Genomic DNA, 18,911 nt, shown 5'->3' with positions numbered 1-18,911 from the left:
CTTTCCGGCTGACACTTCAGGACTAGGACTGCAGCCTCAGGCCGAATATGAGGGAGAGGGGAGTGGTCTCCAGGAAAGAGAGCCGTGGCCCCAGGCTAGACCTGCCGGCCTGTGAGCCCACTGGAGCAGCGGTTTTCAGAGTGTGGTCCCCACACAGCAGCATCACCACTGCCTGGGAGCCCTTAACACACGCTCTCAGGGCACCTGGTGGAACAAGGCCTTCGGGTGATTGTCAGGGCTGAGGACCACCATCCCAGGGATGTAGGCCAAGCCAGCAGGAGCTGAGGGGGGCCTCAGACCCGGAAGGAGGCAGCAGGGCTCCAGAGCCTCCTCTCCAGCCACCGCAGGTCGTGAGCAGCGGCTGGTGACCACTGCAGCCTGCGGGCCCTGGAGCAGACGCGTGCCCCGCGCTGAGCACACCCGGGGCCAGGCCCTGGGAGAGTGGGGTCTGGGGTCGGGCCTGGGTCCAGCCCGGCTCTGCCCTCTCTGGGGCCCGTGAGCCTGGATGGATGGGCCACCCCTCCAGGCTGCCATGTCTACATCTGCCGTGTGGGAAAGTGGCCTCGTCCCCCGGGCCACCAGCTGAGGCTGTGGTCATGAGGGCCTCTGGCCTGTGGGGTGCTCCACGCACACAGCAGGGCGTCTGCAGGTCTGGGGCACAGGCTGCCCCTCGTCCAGAAGTCACACAAGCCCTTCCGTGGCTGGGATATCGTCTCCACAAGAGCGGTCAGGGCTTGGGAGGCGGGCGCGCAGGGAGGGAGGCCATGGAGCAGGGGCCCTGACCCTCCACTTGCTCAGCCCACCAGTCCCTCCCAGCCCGCCGGGGCTGTCATTCCCCGAGTGCCCATGTGTGCCCGCACTCCTGGGCTGACCTTAGCTCTTTCTAGCTGCTGACCAGGTTTGCTGCTCGCATCAAGCCTGTGATGTGGGTTCATGGTCAGCCCCACTCAGCAGAGGAGAAAGCAGGTGGGCGGGGGCGATGCCCTTGTCCCAGTTACCCGGTTGAGGGCCTCCTGTACCCCCAGAGTGTCCGGGTTCCCTGCTCGGGCGGGCTGGGAGCACAGCTTCATCACCTGCTCTGGGCCTTGGCCTCCCCATGGGACGTGGGGGTGCTGAAGCTGGCCATCCTGTCTGGGCCGTGGATGGCGGGGGAGTCCGGTTGGTATGTCCTGCAGGTCCCTCACCTAGAACAGCTGCTCCATGAACCTGAGCCAGGCGGCATCAGGCCGCAGTGGGCAGGCGCAGGGGCCCAGCCGGGGCCCTCCCTCGGAGATGGGGCAGCTCCCAAGACAGAGCCACGTCTCCCGTGCTGCAGGGATGAGTTCGTGCAGATCGGGAAGGGCGTCGCCAACAACACCTGCGTGATCCGCACGGTCAGCGTGGGCTTGACGCTGCTCAGGGCGTGGGACGCGGCGCATGGCGGCCTCTCCGACTTCGTCCCGCTGCCCGTCCTGCAGGCCATCTCCCCCGACCTGTCCGGGGCGGTGGTGGTGGGGGACGTCCTCTGTCTGGCCACGGTTCTGGTCGGCCCGGAAGGTACGAGGGGGTCCAGCCGAGGGAGGCATGTCTTGGGTTGGGAGGTGGGAAGGGCCGCTCTGGCCTCTCTCTGCACTGGGCTGTAATTAGTGCTCGGCCACACCCGCCAGCTCCCCATGTCAGTGGCTGCTTTCATCTGCGTGCTGAGCGGCAGCATCAGAGACAGTCAGGCATGTCCAGCCCAGATACTTACTGTCTGGCCTTTTACAGGGACCTGGTGGCTCAGGTAAAGAATCAGCCTGCAATGCAAGAGTCGTGGGTTCCACCCCTGAGTGGGGAAGATCCCCTGGAGGGGGGCATGGCCGCCCACTCCAGTGTTCTTGCCTGGAGAATCCCATGGACAGAGGAGCCTGGCGGGCTACGGGCCAGGGGGTTGCAAAAGAGTCGGTAGGACTTAGCGACTAAGCAACGATAACAGCAAACTCATTTTAAAATGAAGTTACACACTGCCTTTAAAGAAAAGCAAATATTATTTGACGCAAATAGAAGGTGGTTGTTGAATGTTCTCCTCGCGTTTATTATATAACGAGGTTGGCTTTTCACTAAGGACCGCCGTCTAGTGACAGCTCAGAGTCTGCCACTTGCTTTGTTTGTGTAAAAAGGACTGCATGCAGGGTGGCTGAGTGGGGGTGACACTGGGGCTGGCACGCAGCGAGCCAGCCCTGGAGGACCAGCGCCCAGGTCACTCCAGAATGGGATATGACTGTGAGGTTCCCAGGGCGGAGGCATTGGCAGGGGCCCTGGCCACTCAGGGAGCAGGTGGCCGTGGCCAGGAGCCAGGGGAGGGGCAGGGGGCTTGGGGCAGCGGGGACGCTGCCCGGTGACCCAGGTGAGACAGGAACAGCTGGAGTGTGAGGTGTGGGAAAGAGAGTCACACGCAGTTTCCCTTCCTAGGAGTTGCCGGGACCTGGAGCTCGTCAGCCAGCAGCATCCTCCACGTCGACCCCAAGACAGGCGTGGCCCTGGCCCGGCAGGCAGGCTCCGTGACCGTCTACTATGAGGTCGCCGGGCACCTGAGGACCTACAAGGAGGTGGGCTTTGGGCACCCGTGTTTGACCCCCTGGGGGTGGAAAGCTCGGCTTGCCTGCTGCCTGCTTCTCTTCTCCATGTGAGAAGCTCCAGTACCCCGCAAGGCAGTTGGCTGGGGGTCATGAGCCTGGTGTTGGGGGCAGGCCCCTCCTCGCAGGCCACCGGCCCCCCTGTCCACAGCGGTGGGAGGACAGAGGTGGCCTCTTGGGGGCATCCCCGCGCCCACGCCGCCTCCACGGAGCCCCATGGGCAGGACTGTCCGCGTAGGGCATCCCCTTGGGGTGTGGTGGTCGTGGGCGGCCCCGTGCAGCGATTTGGCGTCACCAGCAAAGCCAGCCTCCCCCAGTGAGTCACCTTTAGAGTCTTTGTGGAGGCGAACAAGACCGCTCTCTCTACTGCCTATCTCTAGCCGAGAATGAATCAATGAGCGGAGTCTGGCTGCGTTCCACGCGTCTCATTTTCCGAGCAGCGTGTGCTCCATGGAACCCAGCAGTGTCACCTAATAGCGGGCGTGTTCAGCACTGCTGCTGGGGCGAGTTAGTGCAGACAGAGGCACTGTGTGACCGACAGAGCGGTGCCTCCCACCCTGAGAAGCCCAGGAGGGCAGCTGGACAGGCTTGGGAGAGGGGGGCTGGCGGAGCAGGGCTCCACCCGGCAAACGCAGGCAGGCTTTGAGAGCCAGCTCTGGGGCTGGAACTCAGGGTATGGAGCAGCGGAGGCTGACTTTGCCATCGGATCACAGTTTAGTTTGGTTCAGTCGCTCAGTCGTTTTTGTGACCCCATGGACTGCAGCGTGCCAGGCCCCCCTGTCCATCACAACATGCGTTCAATTCCAGGTAGCTCCTCGCGTGGTTAGGTGTGCTGGCTCGGGGGCCAGGCTGTGTGGGTTCAAATCCCAGCTGGTCACGGGGAGGGGATGTGACCTCGGGCTCTCTGTGCCTCAGTTTTCTTGCTGGCAAAATGGGGCTGACGTTGTTGTGTGGAATCGATGAGTCATTCATGGGTGTGAAGCCCTTAGGGCGATACCTGGCGCATAACTTGTGCTTCATGGATATGAGCTGCTGCGGTTCAGGGTGAGGACGTCGTGACTTAGGTCAGATGCAGCAGGGGTTCATCAGAGAATGTTTTTAAGGCCAAGAGTGATGTTGATCAGAGGTACGTTTGGAAAGATTGCCAGGTGCCCGGCCGAGTCCAGGAGCCCGAGGGAGGGGGCAGTGGGGCCCGGCGCTGGTGGGTGAGGCAGACTGAGGGTTGGGCGACGCCCCGGAGGGAGGGCCGTCGGAGCTCAGTGACCGTTCTGGAGGAGGGAGCTTGGGAGTGAGTGTCCAGGTCTGGCCTGGGCGGCGAGAGGGGAGCGAAGAGGGCAGCGGGGAGGCGGGGCGGGGCTGGGGGCGGGGCTGGGGCGGGGCTGGGGTGTGAGTGGCCCTGGCTCCTCCAGGCGGGCTGGGTGCCACGCAGCTGGGCGGCTGTGTCAGGAGCCCCAGGGCCGAACGCTGGAGACGGCAAAGGCTGGGGGCTGGGGGGTCTGCAGCCCTAGGGGCGGCGGGACCACACAGGGCCTCCCGGAGCAGGAGCCGAGTGGAGCCGGGCTGGGGCCTCTCCCCGGGGCGGGGGTGGAGGCGTTGCAGGGGAGGGGTGAGCGGAGAAAGACCACCCCTCAAAATGCCCGTGTGAGCCTGCAGTTTGGTCAGGCTGGTTCATCTTGAATAAATGGCACTGAAGTAAAATATAGGTCCTTCTCTCTTCGCTGAAAGATTAATTAACCGAGTTGATGTATGGAGAAGCGGTCGTAGTTGTCAGGGGAGCCAGAGTCCTCGGTCCACCCCCGACAGCCACGTGATTTCAGGCCTGATGTCGACCCTGCCCCGTGCTGGGAGAGGCAGCTGGCTCCGTGGGGGCATCCAGCCAGGCTGGGACCTAGCCCAGCTTTGCCCCATGCAAGCACATCCCATGGCCACGGAGCCTCGGCCTCGCCCCCTGGACTGCAGAAAGGGCAGTACCTGATCCCGGCACTCAACGACCCACCCCGGCTTCCTCCCCAGATCGTGGTCAGCCTGCCTCAGAGAATCGTGGCCCGGTACACCCGCCCCATCCAGAGCAGCTTCCAGGAGGTCTCGGCCTCCAAAGTGATGGTCACCTTGGGAGACCGGAGCTCCAACCTGAGAGGTAGGGAGTGAGGGACTAGGAGGCCCGGGGGGCCCTGCCGGGCTGGGGAGCAGGCCCTACAGACGGGATCCTGTGTCCTTCCTGCCCCGACTTGCCTTCCCCACTCTTGGGAGGGCATTTAACTCCCGCTGGCCCACTCCTCCTGGCTCTTTAGAAATTCGCGTCCTCCACAGGCAGAGGCAGTGAGGGACGTTTCTGAAGGCCAGTGCTGAGACACTGCCTGTTTCTGGGCTTGGCGATGCAGTGTCAGCCCTGGGCACCCAACTGGAGAAAGCCTCGCCCTGCCGCCACGCAGCCCTGAAAAGCTGGCCTAGCAGGCCTCGCCACTCATTCTGATTTCCGTAATTCTCCCAAGTCCTGCGTGGAATAGTCAACCTCCTCCCCTGCCCATGACAGCCCTGGACAGCAGCTGCCAGAAATCAGTGCGTCCGCATGCTGTGCTGTGCTTAATCACTCAGCCGTGGCCAGCTGCTTGCAGCCCCATGGACAGGGTACCAATGGGGAACTGGTGTCCAGGGATGAATTGCCCATTTCCCCTGGTGGCTCAGTGGTAAAGAACCCACCTGTCAATGCAGGAGACGCAGGACCTGAGTGTTCGATTCCTGGGTCCAAAAGATCCCCTGGAGGAGGGCATGGCAACCCACTCCAGTATTCTTGCCTGAAGAATCCCTTGGACAGAGGAGCCTGGTGGGCTGCCATCCGGGGGGTCACAGAGAGTCAGACACACACGCCGGCTGTCAGGAGCAGACGACATGCGTGAGCCGGCCAGACCCAGCTGCCCGGCCTCTGGACGCAGGCTCTGAACAAGCGCTGACATGGCCCGTTCCCTCAGCCTTTATAAGCTGCGGTCAAGAGGGCTGTGGGCGCGGGTCTGGTTCTCGGAGCAGCCGGCCCCCGCGTGGTCTGCTCTGGCGTCCTGTGCTGGGCTCTGTGGGCGAGGGCTGAGACGGGGGCCCCGGGGGCCTGGGTGTGGCGCCCCTCACCGCCTCCCCACCACCCCGTCTGCAGGCGAGTGCTCCCCCGGCCAGGGGCCAGGCATCGCGGCCCTGCGCCCAGAAGCCCTCCTCTCCTGCCATCTGCAGTTCAAGCAGGACGTCTTCGACTTCCCAGCACGAGAGGTCTTCACCGCGGAGCCCGAGTTTGACGCCGCCCTGGGTGAGCCTGCGGGTCTGGGGGGGAACGGGAGCTGCACGGTGGGTATGCCCGCGCTGTGTCGGGCTCACGACGGCCGTCTGTCCGGGGCGGGCCCCGTACCTGTCAGGAGCCTCACCTGGGGATGGATGTGGTCATCCTGGCCTCTGGGTCACTGCGACCTCCAGGAGGGTTCACGTTCCCATGCCAGGTGCCTGCCTCCCCCAGCAGCTGCCTCCACCGAGGGAGAGGACTCACTTCTGAGCTGAGAAACCTGGTCCAAGGCCTTTCCTGCTCTTTGCAGCTCAGAGCTTAGAGGCTACTCCCCTCAAGACTTGGGAAGGAAGGGTGGTGCCCTGCGCTGCCGGCATGATGAGGCTCAGGGTGGGGGGTGCTCCGCAGAGGCAGGGCCCTTATTCACTCTTAGAGTCCTGGGCATCTCTGGAGTGTAGCTGCTCCGCAGACCTTCTGACCGGAGCCGGGGAGCTGGCGGCCGGCCCCATGGCTGGCCCTGAGAGGAGGGCCGCCCTCACAGGGAGCCGGGACAGCTCAGAACATTCCCCGTGACGAGCCTGCGCGGCGCCCAGCTTGAGTCAGAGCTGCCGTGAGCGTCTCCGTGGACGGCCGTGCAGCGCGTTGCTTGACTCTTTCTGAGGACGCGCGGCCCGGCCGGCGGCCCCCGGCGTGTTTGGCTGCAGCCGGAGGCCAGGCCCTCTGCCCACTCCGTGTCTGTCCCTCTGGCTGCTGTCTGGGGTCCGGGCCGCACCTGCAGGCACACTGCGTGCAGGACCGAGCTGGGGCTCAGCGCCAAGTAGGCCCTTGGCTGTCCCAGGCCCTGTGGATCGGCCAGCACAGCCCCACACGGGGTCGATGTTACCCCCACTTGGAGGACACAGAGTCAGCCGGGAAGCCAGCTCGCCTGGGGGCTCCCCGCTGGTGAAGGTGGGGGAGGAGGAAAGGAAGGGGCTGGCCTCGAGGCGCCTGGCTGGCAGGAGCTCGGCGGGGAGACCCCATCCCAGGCGCCCTGGTCCCCAGCTCACGGAGCCTCCCCAGGCACCCTCAGCACTGTTCATTCAGCCCAGGTACCTGCTGTGGGCCAGGCGCAGACCCCAAATAGTCCCAGCCAGGCCACCGTAGAACCTCCTGTAGCACCCGGGGCATCGGCTATAGAGGAGTCAGCCCCGCTGGGTGTGGGGCCAGCGTTGGGTCGTGATGTCAGTTCAGCCTTCCCTCACCCCCGCCCTGAGCTAGCCTGGTGGGGCCCCAAGATTCAGAGATGGACCTGGTGTTCCTGCCAGGGGAGTCCGTGAACAGAGGACTCCAGGACACTCGGGAGCTCTGGGCCCAGAAAGGGGGCCCAGGGTGGGCAGGAACACTGAAGAGGGACTTCCCAGGAGGCCCCTGGAGGAGGGCGTGCCTCACCTGGGCTCCCAGGGCTGCATGGGAGTCCAGGGAGAAGGAACAGCGGCAGGACCTGGGTGGGGAGGGGGCCGGGCCGAACGGCGCCCCTGTCTCCAGAGGCCCATCCCTGGGGGCCTGGGAGGGGAGGGGACCCGATGGAACTGTGCCCCTGTCTGGGTGGGGAGGGGGCCGGGCGGAATGGTGCCCCTGTCTCCGCAGGCCCGTCCCTGGGGGGCTGGGTGGGGAGGGGACCCACAGGCCCATACTTGGGGGCCTGGGTGGGGAGGTACCGGGGGAACGGTGCCCGCTGTCTGGGTGGGGGGAGGGCCGGGCGGAACTGTGCCCCTGTCTGCAGGCCCATCCCTGGGGGGCTGGGTGGGGAGGGGACTGGGCAGAACGGCGCCCCTGTCTCTGCAGGCGGGTCCCTGGGGGCCTGGGTGGGGAGGGGCCTGGGTGGGGAGGCACCAGGGGAACGGTGCCCCTGTCTGGCTGGGGAAGGCACTGGGGGAACGGCGTCCCTGTCTGGCTGGGGAAGGCACTGGGGGAACGGCGCCCCTGTCTCCGCAGGCCGGTCTCTGGGGGCCTGGGTGGGGAGGCACCAGGGGAACGGCGCCCCTGTCTGGGTGGGGAAGGCACTGGGGGAACGGCGTCCCTGTCTGGCTGGGGAAGGCACTGGGGGAACGGCGTCCCTGTCTGGGTGGGGAGGGCACTGGGGGAACGGCGTCCCTGTCTGGGTGGGGAGGGCACTGGGGGAACGGCGTCCCTGTCTCCGCAGGCCGGTACGTCTGCTCGGTGACGATGCTCCGGCTGACGGACCAGCAGCTGAAGCACCTGAGCCTGAAGAGGACGGCGCTGCTGGTCACAGCGTCCCTCCCAGGCAGCCCCTCCCCTGCGGAGCAGCTGGGGGCCGAGGTGCCCTTCAGCCCGGGGCTTTACGCCGACCAGGCCGAGATCCTCCTGAGCAACCATTACACCAGCTCCGAGGTGAAGGTCTTTGGCCCCACGGAGGTTCTGGAGCACCTGGAGGTGAGCGGCGAGCAGGGAGGAGCCAAGGCCCCTGGACGGGCCAGGAGGCGGGGAGGGGCAGCTGCAGCCGTGAAGTCCTGGGCTGCCTCTCTCTGAAATGACGGCCGAGTTAGACACTCTCGGCCATTCTTTTTCCCGGAGCAGAGTCACTGTCTCTCGTTGTTCAGTCGCTCAGTCGTGTCCGACTCTGTGACCCCATGGGTTGCAGAGGCCAGGCCTCCCTGTCCATCACCATCTCCCAGAGTTCACCCAGAGTCCTGTGCATTGAGTCGGTGATGCCGTCCAGCCACCTCCTCCTCTGTCTCCCCTTCTCCTCCTGCCTCTGTCTTTCCGGGCATCAGGGTCTTTTCCAGTGCTGTCTGTCAGCCCGTATGATTGTGTGAAGGGTCGTGGCTGCTCCTGTCCACCGCAGCGCGCTCAGCAAACGTGTCACGTGTCCGCGAATGAGCTCAGGGCGAGAAGCTCTGAGCCCTCACCTGTCGCAGACCCTGCTCACCTGTGGGCAGCAGGTCCTCAGCTCTGGGCCTGGGCCACCCCAGGTGCCGAAGGGGGCTCCGGGGCCCAGCAGGGTGGGAGGAGCCCGGGGCGCCGTGTGCGGGGCTCGCCGGGTCTCCTGGGCCTGCTCTCAGCACCCTTGGCTCCAGAGTGAGACAGGGATGAATTGGCTGCTGACAGGGGAGGGTCTGCTGGGCCCTGGGCAGGGCTGCTGGCATCTGATAGCCCATTGACCAGAGCTCTGGCCGCCCCCTCGGGAAGCGGAGTTTGGGGATCACTCACATAGCGCAGCTTTATTTAAAAGGAGCTGTTGATTAGAATTCCGTGATACTGATTTGTTCTTCTAAAAAACACCCAGCCTAGACCGCGTGCTTCTCTGACTTCGAGGGTTGCACGCCTGTCAGCTGGGTGTGCCCAGGTAGCGAGTGTCAGGAAGAAGTAGGGGTGCGCCCCTCAGCCCTGGGGCTCCCCCGGTGGTGCAGTGGTGAGCCCACCTGCCAATGCAGGATGCAAGAGATGCAGGTTCCATCCCTGGGTCAGGAAGATCCCCTGGAGGAGGGCATGGCAACCCACTCCAGTATTCTCACCTGGAGAATCCCATGGACAGAGGAGCCTGGTGGGCTACGGTCCACGAGGTCGTGGAGAGTTGGACACGACGGAGCCGGCATTCACATCCTCAGCCCTGACGTCTCTCCCAGGTGAAGTCGGGGTCCCCGGCCGTGCTGGCCTTCGTGAAGGAGAAGTCTCTGGGGCTGCCGAGCTTCGTCACCTACACAGTCGGCATCTCGGATCCCACGGCCGGCAGCCAGGGGCCTCTGTCCACTGCCCTGACCTTCTCCAGCCCCAGCACTAACCAGGCTGTCACCATCCCAGTCACCGTGGCCTTCGTGATGGACCGCCGAGGCCCGGGTGCTCGTGAGTCATGGGACAGGGCCCCGGGGGGAGGGCGGTCAGCGTGGTCCAGCCAGGAGCAGCACCCGGGAGTCTGGGGGCGGGAGGGGCAGAAACGCACGTGCCCCGCAGAGTGAGTGACCGAGTCACGGTCAGGCGGGCTTCGCTCCCCTCGCCCCCATCTGCACTCACAGGCATCGGAGGGGCTCTCGTAAAATGTGACTAGCTTGGACCGCTCGGCTTTCGGGGCATGCCCCTGCAGGGGTGGAGGTGAGCCTCCTCCCTGCTCCAGGAGGCAGGGTCCTGGGCTAGGGCGGGGGGGTTCAAGCAGCCAGAGACGGCCGGGGCGGGCACCGGGCTGACTGGGCTCTGGCCCGGCCCCTCGCCCGCTGAGCGTGGCACAGCTCTCGGGCCCTGCGGGCGCCGTGGTGACCGTGTGTCTGGACTGCAGATGGCGCTGGGCTCTTCCAGCACATCCTGGACTCCTACCAGGCCATGTTCTTCACGCTCTTTGCCCTGTTGGCCGGGACGGCGGTCATGATCATAGGTGAGCTGGGCGCGCCGTGTCCCCCCGTCCGTCTGCCCCGCCCTCCCCGCCCCCACTCTAATAGCCGCTCGTGTCTCTCTCAGCCTACCATGCGATCTGCGCGCCCCGGGAGCCCCCCGCCACGCCAGCCCTCTCCCCGAGAGCCAGCCCTCAGCACAGCCCCCACTGTGAGTAGCCGCCCTGCGGAGCGGCCCGGAGGTGGGGCGACCCCGGGTCTCATGAGGCCCGGCCCTGGGCATGAGCTGCAGCTGGGGTGTGAGCCCCAGGGGGCAGGTCCGGGTGCTGGTGGGGGACGTCGGTCCTGGGCAAGGAGAGCTTTCCCCGGGACAGACTGGGCAAGATGGAGGGGCTGGGGCCAGGGACTCGGTCTGCCGGTATGCCCGAGAGGCTGGTTCCCGCCCGCTGGTGCCGCTTCCTAGGGCTCTGAGCGCGGGGCGGATGGGCTGACTCAGAGGTGAGGGTTTGGGCGGTTCCAAGGAGACAATGCTCAGAGAAGAACTGCGTGACTCAACTCGTCTTCATAATCCAGCTGGCTCTGTGATCCTGAGGCCCCGCGCGTGGCGTCCCCTGGGGCTGTGCAGTGTACCGCCTGCACCGCTGTACGTGGCGGCCCTGTGTCTCCCAATTCCCTTTCAAGGGTTCCCTCCTCCACACAGAGACTCCTTGAGGGGGTGTCTGCTGACCTGCACGGGGGCATGGCCTGCCTTCAAGGGGCCTGTGAGCTTCTTGGAAGAGGACAAGCTTTGTGTATAGATGCGTATTGCTGGGTAACAAGACCGTCCGTGTTTCCTGGACTCTAGAATCACAGCCCTCGTCCAGGCTACCTCTCGGGCCTGTGACGGCCAGGGGAGGCCGTGGACCGCTCAGCAGCTCGCTTCCCTGTGTCGACACGGATCACAGCACACGCCTCCCTGCTTCACGGGAGCCGTGGCGGGGGCTTCACCTTGCCTCCTGAACACTCCAGACCCTTCCACCCACACATATGGGAGTCTGTTCCTGCAGCCTTCACTGCCCGGAGGGACAGGCCCCTTTCCCCGAGTGCCCCCGGATGGAACGCGGCCTGGGGATCCTGAGTCTCTGCCCAGCAGGCTGTGCGCTCTGGGAGGTCAGGGTTGTGGCCCAGGCCTCTGCCTGTGCGGCTTGGGAGGCCCCTGTGGACCCCGCCTACTGGCCTGGGAGCCTGGGCCTCTTCCTGACCATCATCTGGCGCGGGCCTGCGGGGTCTGGGGGCGTCGAGGTCTCCCTTCCGCTGACCACGTCTCCCTTCCTGCCTAGATTTTGCTGCCTCATCACCAACACCTTTCAACGCACTGCCTCCTGCCCGCCGAACCAGCCCCGCATCGGGGCTGTGGAGCCCTTCGTACCCGTCCCACTAGGCAGCAGGCCGAGGCCCCGGGCCCCCACCGCCCCCGGGGACAGGCCCGCCGGGTCCAGCCTGGCGCGAGCCCCGGCCCCAGCCGGCATCGCCACCGCCCCCTGCCTGGAACGAGTCTAGGCTGTGCCCAGGGGCTCAATCTCACGTGTAGGAATTTAAGTTTGTTGTTTGGCAGTGGGGGTGGGGGGGATTGCTTTTATTGTTGTTTTGTTTTACTCAGAGTCTTGCAGAGGTGAAGACTTTGGCTCCCTCTTCCACCTGTCGTCTGGGGCTTCTCGAAGCACACACAGCTTTTATTTTGGAGTCTCTAGAATCACACCATTCTCAGGACTCAGAGCAGGTGGCAGTCTGTAGACCAAGGGTCTGTAGATGCTGTGACAGCCGTGTTCTCAGGGAAAGGACTTTGTCAATGATGTTTTTATTTGTGTGAGTTCTCTTCTCTCTGGAAACCTGACATTTCCCCTCTGTCCAGCTCCTGCTGGGAAATGACTGGAGCGAATGGACGCGAGTGACCGGGGCCACCCCAGGCCACCCACGAGGAGCCTCAGGGCTGGGCCAGGGTGCCCAGATCAGCCTGGGGGACTCCAGAAACTCCCGGAGCTGGGAGGCTTGCCTCCTGCCCCCACCGAGGGCCGCTGTGAACGGACAGTCTCCTCTGTGGTTCTTTGTTTTCCCCGGCGGTGAACTGGGCCTCCGCCCCGGGGGACAGCCCGTCCTGCCCGTCCCGGCTTCCCTATCAGCTCGGGGGCAGGGAGATGTCCTTGACCTGGAGCCGGGCACCGCCGTGTGCTCAGCCCCCTGCCCACGCACAGACCCGTGTTCTCCGCCCCTCCTCCTGTACCAAGCGCCTCGCGGATCTGAGCCTCCGCCGCCCTGCGGGGCGGCCTCCCTCACGGCAGCTCCCCAGAAGGGCCAGGGAGGAGGCGGCTCGGAAAACAGCCTCCCGCCCAGCCCTCATCCATGCAGCGGCTGAGACCTCTAGGACGCGGCCCTACCGTGGCCGGGGAGCCGGGCTGCCCCCAGGAAGCCCAGAGCCCGGCACACGTGGGCCCTGCCGTGGGGCCTCCAGCTTTGACCCTGAGCCATATACCCAAATCTGCCTCAGTCCTTCGGGGCTGGACCACGCAATTTATTTTTTTAAAGCTAGAGACAGGAAGAATTGTGCCTTGGCGTATTACTTGAGCTCAAACTGACAACTTGGATGTAAATAGGCGCATTTCTACTTGGTTTATTTAATAAAGCTCAGTTTAATTTCTTAACACGAGTGTGATTATTGCCGGAATCCCATGCGTCCTGCCGGGAGCTGACCCAGGCCTGCTGTTGCTGCTTCCTGTTGTGTGAATATGGGGAGCGGGTCTGTTCCTTGGGCCTCTCGTCTCTGGCTGCACACCCAGGCCTCCCTCCCCTCTGAGGGATCTCTGTGACCATCACCAACCCCACTGCCCCACCCTGGCTGGTCCAGCCTCGAGGATGGGAACGGACCTGGTTCTAGTATGTCTCCAGAATCTGGTCCACAGGAACACCCAGGAAATATTTAACTGATACCATATGCCCCTGGTGGCTCAGACGGTAAAGAATGTGCCTGCAGTGTGGGAGACCCAGGACAGAGGAGAGTGGAGAATCTCCTCTAGGAACATTGTCCAGAGAATCCCATGGACAGAGGAGGTTGGTGGGCTCCAGTCTATGGGGTTGCAAGGAGTTGGACACAATTGAGTGACTAACACACAGATATGCACACGTGCTCAGCTCAGGACCTGCCTGGCACGCAGCACTCAATACAAGTCAGCACAGCCCTCAGGCACACCCCCTCAGTGACACAAGACGGCTGCCAGGATCCAGGCATCACATCACGAAACAGCTCCCACCTTACCTGTTGGCCAGAGTCGGCTTCCATGGTCCTTCCCAGCCCCTGGAGGTGAGGGCCACGGATGATTGTTCCTTCAGGATTGAGTGGAGGTCGGAATGTCGACCCCCTCAACTTCTCTCAGATGAAAATGGAAAGGTGTCAGGGTCTGCCCAGCTGGTCTCCCCCCGATCACTGTGTTTGCCTCTCTTTGCTCATCTCTGGTACTCTGACCCCTGACAGAGCTGGATGGACACCCGGGCCTACGGCCGAGAGGTCTGGGCTTTCTTCTCCCCAGACGTCACCATCATCTTAAAGCACATGCTACTGGAAACAGCCAGACCCGGCTGGAGGCGAGGGCGTTGACAAAACCTGGTGACTTGCTTCCATTTTCTGTTCCCGAACTAGCCAAGCAACTTTCACTCTCTAAAGGGTGCCAAAAAATGCTTTTAGCACCATTTCATGCTAAAAATATAGTATTGCATATAGGGTTTTCTTCCCCCTCTAGAATTCCTAAGTTTGGCAAAAAAAATAACTGTTTCTCTCTGGCTCCTCCTGTTTTTGTGTGTCTGTGTGTGTTGGGGGCAGGGAGGGGGCCATGTTGGACTTGTTACATCTCAAGGTCTGAGACAGCAGCTCTGAGACAGACCACAGCCTGGGCGTCCGGTGGCTGGGAAAGGCACGGACGGAGTTCAGAGATGGGGTGGCCGAGGTGCAGGCCCCCCATCTGCGGCGGGAGGGGACGCGTGTTCCCCCGTCTGCAGAGCGGCCTTCCTAACATCTGGCTGCCTCCCTACCTGCCAGCCCGCGGTGGCACCAGGTCACAGGTGGTCCGTGGGCTGCAGTTTATCCCAGCCCTCCACCTCCCTGTGGCTTCCCGGAGGCTGAGTGCATGTCCCCCCATTCCCGTGGAGGTCACGCGACTTGCTCTGGCCAGCAGAATGTGGGTGGAAGTGACCACGTGTCCATTCAGAGCCTGGGCTTAAAGAGGCCTCACCAGTTTCCCCTCACCCTCCGCATGCTTCTGCTGTTGACAGAATCTCAAGGGGGCCCATGGCACCTGAGAGGACCTGAGACAAGCGTCCACATCCCCGACCGCCTGGCCGTGGGCGTGAGTGACGGTGGTCACAAACACACCGATGTTGGGACGGTTTGTCAGGCAGCATTGCTGCAGCCGTAGGTGACTGATACAAAGCAAGGCATGAATTCCCTTCTGGCTGAAGCCTGTGCGGCAGCTTCCTGCCACTTTGTCTCAGAGGCTGGGTGACCTGGCTGCGGCCTGGGGACCCCTCCCCTTCAGCCTGCTCTCTCCTGGGCTCTGCCCGGAGCTTGACGGGGCTTCCTGGTGGCCTGGACAGGAGCGGGAAGCGCGCCCCGTGTCAGCGCCCCGACCAGGCGCTCAGGCACGTGCCGTGGAGGCTAATCACGCAGCACCTTCCTACCCAGAGCTCTGGTTTCCCCCTCCTCGGGCTCCTGTTCTTATCTCGTCACCCCAGTGGGCCAGGTGACCACCAGGAGCAAGAGAGGATGTGGGGACACAGAGCCCCCAGGGCTGGCCGGGACGGCCACGCGAGCCGCCGCTCTCCAGTCTCTTGAACAAGGTGAGTCGTGAGCCTGAATCCAGAATCGAGGCTCAGGGATGGGCTCCCTCGGCTGGGGCCGCTGCAGGCTCACCACGTGAGAGGGGGGCCGAGCGTCGAGGTCGTCAGCAGACAGCAATCTCGGGTCGTCCTTTCTCCTCTTGTTCAGCTCCCTTACTGTGCAGACGGGGAAACTGAGGTCCAGGGGCAGGAAGGCACGAGCGGGGGCCACCCCTGAGAACTACAGCAGGCCCTTCCGGCGGTCGAGATCCCCCTTCCTCCACCCCGGGTGGCGGCCCAGGACACGCGGACTCATCAGTGGACGGCGGGGGCCTTTCCCCCACGACTGACTCTCAAGGAGCCCGTCTGCAGCCCAATTTTAGCAGCACATGGGTGACCGATCTCAGTTAAACAGAGAGACGGGAAGAAAACAAAGCCAGAACCGTGGGCTTGGGGATTGTCTGCTGTCTTGTTGGGTTTTATGTTGTGTGTAAGCAGCGCACATAAACTTGTGTGGGGAGGGCTTCATTGGCAGGCTATCAGGTGACCACTTTCACGTGGGGAGCATTTACTGAAAGCAAATACAGACAATTATAAGCACTAGGGAGGTGGCAGCCCGCTTTCCCATTGCTCCGTGGTTCCCGGGTACCAGCGCCCCGGGGTGGCGGTGTGCCCCCCTTGGGACCTTCTCCCAGGGGCGCGGCACGTCGGGAGGCCAAGGGCAGCAGCCCAAAGCCTGAGGGACGGGCCCGGCCACCGCAGAACGCCGGCCTCTGCCGCTCACCCGCAGGCGGCCACGACCCTGAGGACGTCCTGTCACCTCTCGGAGCCGCGGCTTCCCTGTCTGCAAAGTGGCAGTGGTCACACGGCCTCCTCCTCCGTGGGTGCGCTGTGTGGATGGCATGAGCTGCCGCGTTAAACCCCGGCCTGCTGGTGGGCAAGCACGTGGCGCTCAGCAACTGTGAGCTGCGCTTCCTCCGCCTCCCTGGGGGTTGGAGGCATCCGCCCTCGCCCTCTTGGGGGCTGTGAAACCTTCCCCCGGCGTCCCTGCTGCCGCTCACCAGGCCAGCGGAACCGAATCACAGGCAGGTGCCCGCTCACAAACAGCGGGACAGCCCAGCACGTGGCCTCGAGAGTGTGGGGCTGAGGGTGGATGGCCTCACCCGCCAGACTCACCTGCCAGGTGGGAGCAGAGCCCAGCGGGCCGTTCTCCTGGTTTTCTAGAGACGCCGAAAGTCCAGCTCGGGGGAGGTAAAACCTTCCAGCTTATACATGTTGATAATAAAATTAAAGTTTCAAAAATATTTTTTTAAGAGAAACCAACTTCTGGGGGCCAAAGAGAGCTGCTCTCAGGCCACCAGCTTTCATTCTCGGAGTTTCTTCATAAATGGTAAACATTCCGGCACGTGCATGCCCCCAGCGCCTTCTTGTGTCCGTGGCAGACATTGCTAATCAATCCCAGAACTCTCTCTCTTGCTCGGGCAGGAGTCTGCCTCGGACTGCCTACAGTCCAGCGTTCCAGCATCCACGGCCAGTTAGCTGGTATCAGTGGAAGTGAGGAGTCCCACCTTGCCCACTAACCTACTCCCAAGCCGCTCATTTCAGAGGCAGGAAAGGACTAGTTTTAGCTCACCCATAACCAGACGTGAAAGGATCAGCTTTTCTTTGGCAGCTGACAAAGATAGAGGGACTGGATAAAGGATGTTTTGTGTGCTGGAGTGTCTTTTTTTTTTTTTTCTTCAAAAGTATAGGTTTGGGACTGAAGCATCTTAAAATGCAGAAAACGTAGGCCCCACTTCCTGCCCCTACTGCCCACCAGGTCCAGGTTGAGGGCATTGATGGGCAGAGGCAGGGTGTTTGTGTAAATGTAATACTGAGACATTCGCCCCCCTGTCGGGGAGGGGAACAGGAGCTCATGGTCTAAATCAAAGGAAAATGATCAAGGCGCCCAAGTTGGAGGCAGACTCCTGTTGGCTGTCAAGCCAGTCATTTTGTTCCCTAAGCCGGGAGGGGTGAGCTGCTGTTTCCACCTCCAGGAGATGCTGGCAGCCTTTGTCAACGCCCTGCTTCCCCAGGAGCTGGCAGGGTGGGAGTCGGAGGGATGAGTCAGACAAGGCTCCTCTCTGGTGGGGCAGGGGGAGACCCAGCAAGGCTCAGAGCTGCTCCTGTGGGTGGGGCATGCTGCAGCCTCGGCGGAGGGACGCGGCTGGGTTGGCCGAGGCTCCCAGGAGGAGGGGAGTCAGAACCAGGCGTGGGACATCGTCAGAGGGGTTGGCATGAGCCCCAGGTCAGAAACTGCTTTTGGAAAAGGAAATGGCAACCCACTCCAGAATTCTTGCCTGGAGAATTCCATGAACAGAGGAGCCTGGTGGGCTACAGTCCATGGGGTTGCAAGGAATCTGGACATGACTGGGTGACCGGGCGTATCAGAAACTCCCAGCCTCCTCTGGGGGCAGTGCTGAGCAGTGGGAAGGAGTGCGCTGTGGCCTGGCTTCATATCCTCACCCATTTGGGACAGAGTTATGGCCTATTGCTCTGGGTATAAAAAGCTCTTGGCTCCCAAACTAGGGTATGCAGGGAAGTGCTGCTTTGGGGTGATGGGTCAGCGCATCCAAACAAGGCCTCCTGTCTCCCCCAGGCCTGCGGCATTCCCCAGGGGCGTGCGTGGCTGCGTTGAGATGCTCTGAATTCAGGACACCTGGAGAGAAGTCAGCAAAGTCAATTCTTCCCAATCGAGCTGGACTCTTACTTTTTTAGGTTTCTCACTTTTCAAATGACAAGATGGACAAAACCCACTTTCAGTACAATTTCACATAATTTCAGATTCTGAGTAGGTTATTTCATATGACAGTTTAAACCTATTATATCAAGTCCTGGTATAGGATATTCTAATTATGGGTCAATCCTCATTGTATTTCCACCTGTAAAGCATTTAATATGTTCTATGTCCTATTCATAAAAGTATACCTTTAAACGAAGGATGAAAACCTGCAGATGTCACCGTGGAAAGCCTGAGGGAGGACGGAGTTTTATCGAGATGCTCTGAGGGAGCTCTGAAAGAGCTGTGAGCCCCCCGAGTGCGGTGGGGGCCTGTGCCCACCGCAGGGGCCCGAGTGGGCGTGTCGTGGCCAGCGGCCGCTTGGAGGAATACCCTGGGGGTTGCTGTGTGTGTGAGTGGAGGCCCCTCGGTGACAGTTAGCAGGATGACTGCTCCGTCCAAGGAGAGTGGACAGGATGTGTTTGGGGGAAACATGTGCCTTCACTTCACCTCTGCCCCTTGGCCCTTTAGCCAGGCTCCCCCAGACAGTCGGTCCTGACTGTCCAGCCAGGCCCTTCCCCTCCCTGGGCCTCAGTGTCCCCCTCAGCTCTGATCAGGTGCCCCAGCTCCAAAAGCCTGTGGGTCCAGGAAGGGAGCAGACCCAAGGCCGGGACCCTGCCCGCCCGCCGCAGCCGTGTCTGCAGGAAACGCAGCTGCCACCCCGGGGCCACCCTGCTCTTGGCAGGCGGGAGATGAAACCACAGGGGCCACAGCTGGGTGGGGGTGCTGGACGGCCCAGCGGGCTGGCTCCTCTGCCAACCACGGCCTGATTTAGCCAGCACACCTAGCAAGGCCCCGAAGGGCAGCCTAGGCGCCCCGCGTTCCTGCCCGACTCAGAACACCTGAGCCGCCTCGGCTCCTCCCACGCCAGGTGGGGCGATGCTCCCGGCAGCCTGGACTGGTCACTGTTCTTCTCGTCTCCCTTCTCTGCCGGCCTGATTCCCCCCTCCAGGGCAGAGCTCCCGTCTCTTCTGCAGTTTCCCTTCCTCCTCTTCTCCGCCTGCGCCCCTCCTCCCCCTCCTCCCTGCCCCCCAGCGTCCCCCCACTTCCCATCCTTCTCCTCTTCCTCCCCA

The 18,911-nt window shown here is 62.9% G+C and overlaps 1 protein-coding gene across 1 annotated transcript in view; it reads left to right on the top strand.

Moving 5' to 3' along the window:
* Positions 1-12,856, top strand: part of NUP210 (nucleoporin 210) — an 89,947-nt gene extending 77,091 nt beyond the window's left edge. Inside the window, exons 32-40 of the mRNA XM_020872516.2 lie at positions 1,316-1,536; positions 2,431-2,567; positions 4,608-4,731; positions 5,740-5,886; positions 8,039-8,289; positions 9,483-9,699; positions 10,127-10,222; positions 10,306-10,389; positions 11,498-12,856. Coding sequence (XP_020728175.2) covers positions 1,316-1,536; positions 2,431-2,567; positions 4,608-4,731; positions 5,740-5,886; positions 8,039-8,289; positions 9,483-9,699; positions 10,127-10,222; positions 10,306-10,389; positions 11,498-11,598 — 1,378 coding nt within the window. The 3' untranslated portion in view covers positions 11,599-12,856. The remainder of the gene's footprint in view (positions 1-1,315; positions 1,537-2,430; positions 2,568-4,607; positions 4,732-5,739; positions 5,887-8,038; positions 8,290-9,482; positions 9,700-10,126; positions 10,223-10,305; positions 10,390-11,497) is intronic.
* The last annotated feature ends 6,055 nt before the right edge of the window (positions 12,857-18,911 follow it).

Source organism: Odocoileus virginianus, unplaced genomic scaffold (genome assembly GCF_023699985.2).
Source record: "Odocoileus virginianus isolate 20LAN1187 ecotype Illinois unplaced genomic scaffold, Ovbor_1.2 Unplaced_Contig_3, whole genome shotgun sequence".
NCBI classification, from domain to species: domain Eukaryota; kingdom Metazoa; phylum Chordata; class Mammalia; order Artiodactyla; family Cervidae; genus Odocoileus; species Odocoileus virginianus.
The sequence above is the reverse complement of the archived record's forward strand: the minus strand, read 5'-3'. Positions and strand labels throughout refer to the sequence as shown.